Consider the following 12,803-nt stretch of genomic DNA (forward strand, 5'->3'; position numbering starts at 1 on the left):
AGAGAATTTACTGATTTTCTAGCAGTTTTAATGTTAACTTTGGAATGCAGTCCATTATTATTTAAAAGCTACCCTTTATTATGGAAATCTTTGGGTCATCTCTGCCATCTTTCTTTTGAGAAAAAAACAGCTTTGGGTTTTATTCTATAGCATTTGTAAAGAGAGTTAAGTTTAGCTCAAAACTATCTAAAATCCGAAATCAGATGGTGTGCACATATGTCTTAAGCTAGCTTTCTCTCTTTACAAGTACAGAAATCCCAGACGCATTTCTAAATTTGTAAAACTTTCAAATTACGAACCAGGGAATAAACATGGTGGAGATGAGACTTTCCTTAGCACACTCAGAGTGGGTCTCCATATTACAGGATCATCACATGTCTCCCTTCCCCCACATCCTGTTTGTTTTGGGAAAATTTAGCAACTGACCTGGTTGCGTTTCTTTTCTTATTAAATTCAAGGCATGCTTAATAGAAAATGACAGATAAACAAGACTAAATAAACCGAAGTTCTTTTCCTGAATCTTTTCTTATTCTGCTCTCCACAGCATTGACTAGCTTTTAAAGTTATTTTTGCTAAAATCTGCTTGTCCCAAGGAATCCCACTGTAATTTTTAAACAAAGTATTAGAGAGTCTCTCAGAGAGAGAGCTGACAGTTTTAATCTCTCTAGCTGCCCAGCCTTTCAATACTAGAGGCAAATTCGTCAGCAGAACTTTTTTTTCTTATTATATACTTTCAATCCCAAGTACGAACGAGGCATGCAGTTTGAACAAGACCCCACATAGTTAAATATGACAACAGCACTCTTTTTCCTTGAGCCTGATTTAAAAGAGTACCTTTCGACATTTTAATTTCTTTATCTTTGAGCATGGAAGCTAAAAATTTACAATGATATTTTTGCCTTTAAACTGAATTCTTCCCCATTACAGTCTGACTTGAAACAAAGGACTTCTCCTGCCCACTCTGGTTCACGAAATCCAAAGCTTGGTATGAGCTTTATGTGCAGTGACCCACCTTTTATTGGTGACTGACTTCTTTTCTTCGCTCAGGCGAAACTTCTCCAGATGTCCCATTTCGAGGTGCCATTAGTGCTGGGGTGTTTCTCAGCATCTAGGAGGGTTCAGGAATCTGGAGAAGGGCTGCGAGTAAATTAATAAAGAGACTAGACATGAAATATAAATTTGGAATACATGGGGGAGCCAGGGAAGGCTTAGCTTTAGTAACTAAGTTCCCTGAATCTCCGCACACAGGGCTTTTTATTCACACATCTTGCCTTCTAGCAAAGCAGATATACCTATCAAAGGTAAAGTTTGGTAAACAATAAAAAGATTATTAGGTTGGGGGAACTGCCTTCGGCTGTTCCAGCAGCAGGCAATAATATATGCAGATTTTCAGCCCTGCTGAAAGAGTCCATTCAACCTTTTGAGGACTTCTCGCATTTATTATGACATGCTGGAATTAGCCTCCAGCACTCAGTCTTTTTTATTTAATATATTTTATTGATTTTTTACAGAGAGGAAGGGAGAGGGATAGAGAGTTAGAAACATCGATGAGAGAGAAACATTGATGAGCTGCCTCCTGCACACCGCCTACTGGGGATGTGCCCACAACCAAGATACATGCCCTTGACCGGAATCGAACCTGAGACCCTTCAGTCCGCAGGCTGACGCTCTAGCCACTGAGCCAAACCGGCCAGGGCTGCACTCAGTCTTTTAATGGCCCTCAGAAACTCCACAGGGTGGGACAAGGTGTTTCCCAATAGGGTGGAGAAACTGCGTTCCCCTCATGCAAAAGCACCTAAATAGCAAAGGTCTGCCTAAGAAAGCTATTCTCTGCAGTGTGAGGGAATGACTCAGCACAGGAATCCGGGGTGTCTACCTTCTAAGCTCTAACTCCAGAGCCCCTAAACATGGCTTCTGCTCACATTTCCAGTGCACTCAGCCCTCCCTCTGCCAGTGTCCAAGGTGAGTGGCTGCACTTGAAATTATGTGTGTTGGCCCTGTAAAAGGGTTGCTGCATGTCCACCCATCATTCCCTGGAAGACCACAACCCTGCTGCTTTTCACAGCCAGATGTTATGTGGGCACCTTTTTTAGTTCTGGTGCTCTCTGCTGGGAGGTCCATCTTGGGGATTAGATACCAGAGTTCTCAGTGGCAATCCCTCACAGTTGAGATATCTGTCCATATCTTCAGCTGTTCTCTGTGGGAGCTGGCTAGCCCTTTCTGGCCTCCGCCCTTCCAACCAGTCTCTATGTGGTCTCCACTTTCTGTCCTTGGTTATCAGGGTTCTCTCCAGCTAGTCTTCAGTTGATTATTATATATATATATATATATATATATATATATATATATATATATATATATATATATATATTTGTATTTTAGTTGTAATTCCAGTTTAATCCTGGAAGCGTGTCTATGTAGCCTCAACTTTCTCCACTACCATTTTCAATCCTCACTTTGAATATGGAATAGTAGAAGACTTTAATACCCCATTGATATCACTGGATTAATCTTTTAGACAAGAAAATAAATAAACAGGAAACAGCAATCCTAAATGACTCACTAGATTAGATGGAACTAATTGACATATTTACAACATTTTACCCTAAAGTTATGGACTATACATTCTTCTCAAGTGCACATTGGAAATTTTCAAAGATCGACCACATATTAGGACAAAGACTAAGTCTCTACAAATTTGAGAAGATTAAAATCATATCAAGCATCTTCTCAGATATCAATGATATAAAATTAGAAATCAACTTCAATAAAAACACTCAAAAACAATCAAACAGATGGAGGCTAAATAGCATGCTATTAAACAATGATTGGGTTACCAAAGAGATAAAAGAAGAAATAAACAGCCTGGGAACCAATGACAATGAAAACACAACAATCCAAAATCTAGGAGGGAAGTGCATAGCATTACATGCTTACCTTAACTAACAAGAAAAATCTCTAATCTAACCCTACAATTTAAAGAATTAGAAAGAGAGCAACATCAAAATCACTAATCATCTGAGAGATGCAAATCAAAGCAACATCCGGGTGAGCTTGGGTCCCGGGTCCGGGTGAGCCTGGCCCCGGGTCCGGGTGAGGCCGTGGGCCCCTGGATCCGGGTGAGCCTGGCCCCGGGTCCGGGTGAGGCCGTGGGCCCCTGGATCCGGGTGAGCCTGGGTCCCGGGTCCGGGTGGGGCCGTGGGCCCCTGGATCCGGGTGAGCCTGGGTCCCGGGTCCGGGTGGGGCCGCGGGCCCCTGGATCCGGGTGAGCCTGGGTCCCGGGTCCGGGTGGGGCCGCGGGCCCCTGGATCCGGGTGGGCCTGGGTCCCGGGTCCGGGTGGGGCCGCGGGCCCCTGGATCCGGGTGAGCCTGGGTCCCGGGTCCGGGTGGGGCCGCGGGCCCCTGGATCCGGGTGGGCCTGGGTCCCGGGTCCGGGTGGGGCCGCGGGCCCCTGGATCCGGGTGGGCCTGGGTCCCGGGTCCGGGTGGGGCCGCGGGCCCCTGGATCCGGGTGGGCCTGGGTCCCGGGTCCGGGTGGGGCCGCGGGCCCCTGGATCCGGGTGGACCTGGGTCCCGGGTCCGGGTGGGGCCGCGGGCCCCTGGATCCGGGTGGGCCTGGGTCCCGGGTCCGGGTGGGGCCGCGGGCCCCTGGATCCGGGTGGGCCTGGCCCCGGGTCCGGGTGGGGCCGCGGGCCCCTGGATCCGGGTGGGCCTGGCCCCGGGTCCGGGTGGGGCCGCGGGCCCCTGGATCCGGGTGGGCCTGGCCCCGGGTCCGGGGGGGGCCGCGGGCCCCTGGATCCGGGTGGGCCTGGCCCCGGGTCCGGGTGAGGCCGCGGGCCCCTGGATCCGGGTGGGCCTGGCCCCGGGTCCGGGTGAGGCCGCGGGCCCCTGGATCCGGGTGGGCCTGGCCCCGGGTCCGGGTGAGGCCGCGGGCCCCTGGATCCGGGTGAGCCTGGCCCCGGGTCCGGGTGAGGCCGTGGGCCCCTGGATCCGGGTGAATCAGTGCCCCTGGGTCCGGCCGAGACCAAACCAGAGGGAGTCAGACCTGCATTACCACCATTTGTCCACCATCCAGAGCTGAGGGGTCAGTGCCGACATGTACTCATAGGGAACTGGTGGACATTGATATTGGGTCTCAAAAGAACTGTTGGTCCAGAAAGAAACTCACTACAGACTGATTCATTTGCCTGTCAGCATAACTATTATTGCTCGTCGCACATTCAATTCTTATAACTATATCTCTAGTGACACATGATTTCGCTCATCTAGGGGAAATGATGAACAACATAGACTGATGAACAAGAACAGAACCAGAAACAAGGAGGCATCGATCGGACTATCGGGCCTCAGAGGGAGGATAGGGGAGGGTGGGGGGAGGGGGGAGAGATCAACCAAAGGTCTTGTGTGCATGCATATGAGCCTAACCAATGCTTAAGTTCAACAGAGGGTTGGGGCATCCAAGGGGAGGGGTGTGGGATGGGAATGGGGGGATGAGGACAAATATGTGACACCTTAATCAATAAAGAAATTTAAAAAAATAAAAATAAATAAATAAATAAAATAAAATAAAAAATCAAAGCAACAGTGAGGTATCATCTCACACCTGTCAGAATGGCTATCATCAACAGATCAACAAATGACAAGTGCTGGCGAGGATGCAGAGAAAAAGGAACCCTCATGCACTGCTGTGGGAATGCAGACTGGTGCAGCCACTGTGGAGAACATTATGGAGTTTCCTCAAAAAATGGAACTCCCATTTGACCCAGTAATCCCACTTCTAGGAATATATCCCAAGAAAACAGAAACACCAATCAGAAAGGATATATGCACCCCTATGTTCATAACAGCACAATTTACAATAGCTAAGATTTGGAAATAGCCTAAGTGCCCATCAGCAGATGAGTGGATTAGAAAACTGTGGTACATCTACACAATGGAATACTATGCTCCTGTAAAAAAGAAGGAATTCTTACCATTTGCAACAGCATGGATGGAACTGGAGAGCATTAGGCTAAGCAAAATAATCCAGTCAGAGAAAGATAAATACCACATGATCTCACTCATTTGTGGAATATAATGAACAACATAAACTGATGAAGAAAAATAAGACCAGAGTCATAGAAGCATCGAACAGACTGTCCAACCTATGAGAAAAGGCTGGGAGTGGGGGAGAGAGGGGGTGGTAAGAGATCAACCAAAGGACTTGTATGCATGCATATGAGCAATGAACACAGATGGGGGTTGTGGGGGCTGGTGAGGACATGTGCTGGGGGGTTGGGGTGGCTGGGGAGTGGTCAATGGGGGGGAAAAGGAGACTTAAGAAATGCTTAAAACAATAAAGAATTTAAATTTAAAAAAGAAAAAGAAAGAGTAGCAATAAAAGATCAAAGTAGAAAGAAAGAAATAATAAGGATCAGAGAGAAAATAAATGGCATATTATGACACAAAAAAAAATACAAAAGATCAATAAAACCAAGAGCTGGTTTTTTGAACGGATAAACAAGATTGATGAACCTCTAGCCAGGCTCACCAAAAAACAAAGTGAGATGACCCAAATAAACAAAATCAGAAATGAAGTAGGTGAAATAACTACTGACCCCACAGAAATACAAAGGATAGTAAAAAAAATTACTATGAACAACTGTATTTCAATACTACTGGAAAACCTAGAAGAAATGGACATATTCCTAGAAAAATACAACCTTCCAAAACTTAGTCAGGAATAATCAGAAAACTTGAATAGGCCGGTAGCTACTGATGAAATTGAAACAGTAATAAAAAATCTTCCAGGAAACAAAAGGGCTGGTCTGGACAGCTTCACAGGGGAATTTTACCAAACATTCAAAGAAGAACTAACACCTATCTTTCTCAAATTATGGCAAAAATTCAAGAGGATGGAACACTTCCATGCTGTTTCCATGAGGCCAGTATTACCCTAATCCCAAAACCAGATAAAGACACTCCAAAGAAAGAGAAATATAGGCAATATCCCTGATTAACATAGATCCTAAAAGCATCAACAAAATTTTAGCAAATCAGATCAAGCATTACAGAAAAAGATACACCATGACCAAGTGGAATTTATTTCAGGGATGCAAGGCAGATACAATACCCGCAAATCAATAAATGTGATACAGCACATTAACAGACTGCAAGATAAAAATCACATGATCATATTAATAGATGCAGAAAAAGCTTTTGAAAAAATCCAATACACTTTTTTGATAAAAACTCTCAGCAAAGTGGGAATAGAGGGATCATAACTCAACATAATAAAAGCCTTATATGACAAACCTACAGCCAACATCAGACTCAATGGGGATAAACTAAAACCATTTCCCCTAAGAACAGGAACAAATCAGGGATGCCAATATTCATCACTCCTGTTCCACATGGTACTCAAAGTGCTAGCCATAGTGATCAGACAAGAATAAATAAAAGGCAGCCAAAATGGAAAAGAGGAAATAAAACTGCCATTATTCACAGACGACATGGTATTGTACATAGAAAACCCTAAAGACTCCATCAAAAAACTACTAGATTTAATGAATGAATTTGACAACTTAGCAGGATACAAAATTAACACCCAGAAATCAATGCCATTTTTATACACCAATAATGAACTCACAGAGAGAGAAACTTAAAAAAAGAAAAACCCCAGCCCAGCCAGTGTGGCTCAGTGGTTGAGCATCGACCTTTGAACCAGGAGGTCATGGTTCAATTCCCAGTCAGAGCACATGCCCGGGTTGCAGCTCAATCCCCAGTGTGGGGCATGCAGGAGGGAACTGGTAAATGATTCTCTCTCATCATTGATATTTCTATCACTCTCTCCCTCTCCCTTCCTTTCTGAAATCAATAAAAATATTTTAAACAAACAAACAAATAACCCAATCGCATTAAGCACTGCAACAAAAAAATTAAAATACCTAGGAATAAGCTTAACCAAGGAGGTAAAACACCTATACCCAGAAAACTACAGGATGTTAAAAAAATATAAAGGAAAATATAACAAGTAGAAGAATATACCGTGGTCATGGATTGGTAGAATTAACATCATTAAAATGTCCATACTACCCAAAGCATTCTATAGATTCGATGCAATCCTGATTGAAATACCAAAGGCATATTTCACAGACCTAGAACAAACCCTCCCAAAATTTATATGGACTCAAAAAAGACCCCCAACAGCCACAGCAATCTTGGGAAAGAAGAACAAAGTCGGAGGGATCACAGTGTCAGATATCAAGTTAAACTACAAAGCCACTGTACTCAAAACAGCCTGTTACTGGCACAAGTGCAGGCCTGTAGACCAACGGAACAGAACAGAGAGCCCAGAGATTGACCCAAGCCATTATGCTCAATTAATATTTGACAAAGGAGGCAAGAGCCTGCAATGGAGTAAAGACAGTCTCTTCAACAAATGGTGCTGGGAAAACTGGACAGACACATGCAAAAAGATGAAACCAAACCGCCAACTTACACCATACACAAGAATATACGCAAAATGGTTAAAAGGTTTAAATGTAAGTTGTGAAAATATAAAAATCCTAGAAGAAACCAGAGGCAGCAAAGTCTCAGACATCTTTGTATCAATATGTTTACAGCTACATCTCCTAGAGTTACTTGGAATCCATTGGTGATAGATTAGGTAGGCAGAAGGAAAGCAAAGCAGGAAAACCTCTGGGATTGGATAAAAAGTAAAATGATGACACATGCTTCCTTTACACAGGTGGGTACAGGGTAGTTAACAGTCAACAATAAACATGATAACCATAACAATGAGGGAATCTGTGGTCTGCTCCTGGCACAGGGCTGTGCCCTGAGGGGTCCAGAAAAAGGGAAGTTACAAGTTACCCTGACATTCCACAAATATGTTATCTTAGATGCAAAAAGACAATAGGCTCAGTAAAAAAAAGTTGACCTTTATCAGGGAAGATACTGTTCTAGGACCTGACTATCCACTATTAACTGCTTTTTAATTAAAGGTTTTAATTTCAGACCATCCTTTGTGGTTACTTTAGGTCTCTTGAATTTCCAAGGCCACCACGCAGGCCTTTCCTGAGTTAGTCAGGTTAGCATGTCCCTTTACTTGTCCCTTATCATCCACAACTGTTAACCTGCAATGTAGTTTGCAAATTTCCCCCTTCTGCCTCTGCTCAGGGATTCTTGGTGGCAGGTCTTCTCTGAAGATGAACCCCCAGAGGGAAGCAGTGCCGTAACTGAGGCTGAAGTGGGGAAATGCTGTTTCACAGGTGACCTTTTAATGGTTTGTTTGAAATCTGCGATTAATGCCAGTGTCCAACATACCCAGAGGAAACATACTAGAACATTGGTGAACAGTATAGGCTCTAAAATCCCTTCATGGTGACAGACAGAAGACACCCCCCTGCTAAGGTTGAGTCAGTCTTGAGGCTGAGAGAAATTCTGGCAGAGATAACACTTGAAGTCTGACTCTTCAACTTAGTACACGGAGTGACACAAGGACAATGCTGGATTCACTCCAAAACCAGTGAAACTTACAGTGCTACCGGACAGCAGCAACTAAGTGAGGTAAATATAAGACTGTCATTCCTCCACACTACCAGAGTGAAAGAATCTCAAAATTAAGGAAAGCTTTAGACAGTCATTCAGACAGGTGGCCATGTGGCTCTTTTGATGTCATTAAACTGTGTCCTTATCTATGTACTGGGAAACAGGCAGTTTCTACTCAAGTTAATCATATCTATGACACAGCAGTTCAGATCCTAGGCATACACCCAAGATAAATAATGCATATGTCTACACACAAAAAGGAAGTATTAAAGTCTCATACAAACTTTATTCATAATCATCCAAAACTGGAATCCACCTATATGTCCATCAAATGAGTAGTAATTAAACAAATTATAATATATTCAGTTATATGCTGTATAATAATAGAATAAATAAATTATTGACTGTTGCAACTCTATCAATAATGTCAAAAACACTATGTTGAAAGAATAAAGCCAGACATGAAGGAGTACATAATGGTATGATACCATTATATAAGGTTCAAGATTAGGCAATACTTATTTATGGCAATAAAAGTCAAAACATTGCTTGCCTGGGCATGGGTTAGTGGTGAGGAATTAACTGGAAAGAGGCAGGACGGAACTTTCTGAAGGAAATGTTCTCTATCTTGATCTGGGTGGCAGTTATATGGGTGTATGTATAAGTAAAAAATCATTAAGATGTAAACTTAAGATTTGTGCATTTTACTGTATGTTAATTATGCTTTGATTTAAGAAAAAAACACACACCTCTATCTGGTAATACCCATTAAATATTACAGTCTAACCTCACACTAAAAAAACACACAGAGCCCTGAAAATTCAGTAACTCTTGAATTCAGACTTGGATGTTGGGATGGAATTCCAAGGTGAACTGTCCAAACTGGTGACATCCACATGCACCTCTAACAGGTGGCATGTTTACAGAAGCTCAGTTCTTCTCATTCTTGGAAAGGTATTCCTATAAATGTCATGGATGACAAGCTCAGAACACAGAATCGCTAACTTTGGATGAAGAGAGAAAGGAAGGGTGGTTCCTGGTGACTTGCCCAGGTTTTCCTTCAGTGACACCTCTCAATTTCCTATCTTTGTGGGCACCCACAGGACCAGGAAGTGACCTCCCGGATCTGGGGAGGCCCCTTGGCTGAGCTGCCTTCTCACTATTCTTCCTTCTGGCAACATCAAGGTGGAGCCCTGCCAGAGCCTGGCCACAGGAAGGCATATTTTGGCACAATGCTAGCATTTTTTGTTGAGTCCCACTCAGGATATAGAGAGCCATGCAAATAAGGCCTCTTTTTTGCCTGAACATACATACCTATCATAAATGACTAGAGATCTATTCCAAAGCACCGAGTATATAAACCCTGTGCTCATCCTTTCGTTTACTTGTCACCTTCCTCTGCTGGAGCCCAAGACAAGATAGAGAGGATGGCCAAGGATAAGGTGGAGGGAAAAAAGGAGTTAGAATGGGCCTTGATACCCCCAGCAGAAGTTTCCCAAGTAGATGGGATTGTTCTAGAGAAGAATCTATGCAACAGTTGGGATAAAGTCTGGAATTTTGAAGCCAAGCCTGATGACCTGCTCATTGCTTCCTATCCCAAAGCAGGTATGTAAATAGGCATGTAGGATGCAGTTAAGTTCAAGGGTGGAGTGAAGCAGTGTACTTGCCTATAAATCAGATAGAAAGGCAAAGGAACTGAAAATTTTCTACAAAACTATGAGTGTTTTTTAAAAGATAGAGTACTTGATTTATTAAAAATATATAACTAGCCAAATCAGATTCTGCAGGTCAATACATGCATACTAATAATTTTTCCCCATTCAATTATAATTTTCATGGATCTTCTAAACACCAGAGACTAGCACCAGGCATAGTGATAGACAAAATGTTCATTATATTTGCCCTGCTGATATTTACAATCCAATCTGGAGGACATTAAAGCATTAAACAAATCAAAGGCATAGGTCTTTGGTTACAATATGTGCTAAAGGCACATAAACATGGAAGGGATAATGAGAAAATATTGGCAGGTCCTAATTTAGATTAAGGAAAGAATCGTAAAGAAACTCTGAACTATTGTGATTATTACTTAAGTAGAGATTAGTCTGATAGGGCAACTACAACCCAGTACCTGGGTGGCTTAAACGACAGAACTTTAATGTCTCACAGTGCTGGAGGTTGCAGGTTATCACCGTTGGTTCCTTCTGAGGGCTATGAGGAAAAAATCTGTTCCAGGCTTCTTTCCTCAGTTTCATGTTCACATGGTATTCTCTTGATATGCATATCTATCCCCCAATTTTCCCATTTTGTAAGGACACCGGCCTTATTATATTAGGGCCTATCCTAATGACATCTTTTTAACTATATTTCTTCTATAAGACCCTAACTCCATATAAGGTCATGTAAGATTCTAGGATCCCATCTGCTGCTATCTAGTTCAGCATGATGTAATGTTAAGTCATGAACTTTACTCTCAAATCAGCCCCTTTTCTGTCTATGTCAAAGGTTGGGTTCCCCAGGAGTCAGATTCTGAGTGAGAAATAGTATGTAGGATGTTTACTAGGGAGTGCTCTTGGGATCATTTCCTCCTGAAGGAAGCAGGATTGAGCAGAGGGAGAAGTTGAGCTTTAACTCAGTCTCAGCAAAGCCTTATCCATCCCCATGGGACGCTCTGAAGTTTAGATGGCTCTTCAGAGCTGGTGCCAGAGTAGTTGAGGTGAGAGGACCAGGTGTCAGCCAGTCACTGAATGCAAGCTGCCCCAGGAAAGTGGCAAGACCTTGGTCCTGAAGAGGGATGAAAAGCTAGGGGCTGTCTGCCAGCAGCTGGGGTAATGAACCCTTCCATTCAGAAGGAAAATCTGGGCAGTAAATCTGGGCAGCAAATCCTGCACTTTTTATAATCTTCCATATATTTCTGTAGGGCTTAACTTGAGGCAGAGCTTGCTTGGACTAGGTCATAACTTATTGAGATTCCATTCCGGTAAACATCCATATCTGGGAATTTACCAGCTAGCAGGTAGAGTCCATGAAAGGGCAAAGATCAGATTGCCGTGGAAGTTAGGCAGTAGGAGCATGGACTAGTGCGATTTAGCTCTCCCGGAGCTAAAGGGAATAGTTAGTGGTGAGTGTGAGTCATGATGTATACCCCCTATAAACAGGATTAATTGCAAGGCTAGTCTGGAGTATGAGGCAAGGAAGTCTGTCAGAAGCCCTTGGATGGTCTGGAGTCCAGACTCTGGACCAACCACTAAGGGAGTCTGAGTTTCCTGAGATGCTCACAATGTCTGCAACAGCAAAGCCAAGTCTAGAAGCAGAGTCTGCAAAGGAGGAGGGCACTTCCTTTGAGGGGCTCAGGCACCCTCAGAATCCAGGAAAGGCAGCAGACCCAGGAACCTGAATCTGCAGAATCAAACATGGAGTTAGGACAATAAATTCACAAAGAGGCAACAAAATTGTCAAAAATGAAGCAAATTCTGATTACAGGAGGGAAGAAGGAGAAATTGGTTTTAGTGCAGAGTAGAAACCAACTAGGAGCTGAGCAGATATGGCACCAGAGTAGAGTCTTGATGGGGACCATGGGACAGCACCCAGGGACTGTCATCAAGGTACTAGGGAAAGGGGAACCAGGATCTCAGGAAACCCACATGAGGGTACCATGACAAGAATAGCACCTTTCTCCCCGCCCCCCGCCACCCAGGTTACCTGAGCAAGATGCTCTCACATGAACTGGCTCTGGCCCTCCAGGTATACTAACATCAACACAGTAAAAAAAAAAATTAAGACATTTAATATTTATTTAGTGCTGACTGTAAGCTGGGTTCTGCCTATTTTCTAATTCTCAAAACACATGAGAATAATTGGTGCTCAATAAAATTTATATAATTTATCAGAACCACCTAAATCATGCATACCAGAGATAGGTTTGGAGTTATCAGATTCCACAGCCTCATACACATCCAAACCACCATGCTTTCTCCCAGAGAAATAAGACCAGGTCACCCACATGTCCCAGAAGCCAATCAGGGGGAGACTTCCTGGGAGGCTTAACACTGTAGAGGCCAAGGGGGCTCGGGTGTGGGAGGAACCGCCCTCCCCACCCCAAATCATTAAGGAGCTAGTAGATGAGTCTGTAGAGAGAAATAAGTATTAACCCCAAATGTAACAAAGGTTATTTTTCCATTTAAAACCAATTCAACTTTCTTGTAGTTGTTTAATATTACATTGAGTCTTTCTTTTCCTTTTAAAGAGAAATTAATTCAATCTATATTCCTC

The 12,803-nt window shown here is 43.4% G+C and overlaps 1 protein-coding gene across 1 annotated transcript in view; it reads left to right on the forward strand.

Annotated features, from left to right (window-relative positions):
* Positions 1 to 9,958: 9,958 nt before the first annotated feature.
* Positions 9,959 to 12,803, forward strand: part of LOC307102537 (sulfotransferase 1C4-like) — a gene marked incomplete at both ends in the record, with an annotated part of 40,368 nt that continues 37,523 nt past the window's right edge. The window contains one exon of the mRNA XM_079776135.1: positions 9,959 to 10,136. Within this exon, the coding sequence (XP_079632261.1) occupies positions 9,959 to 10,136 (178 nt within the window). The remainder of the gene's footprint in view (positions 10,137 to 12,803) is intronic.

This window comes from Cnephaeus nilssonii (assembly GCF_951640355.1).
Source record: "Cnephaeus nilssonii genome assembly, chromosome: 7".
NCBI classification, from domain to species: Eukaryota; Metazoa; Chordata; class Mammalia; order Chiroptera; family Vespertilionidae; genus Cnephaeus; species Cnephaeus nilssonii.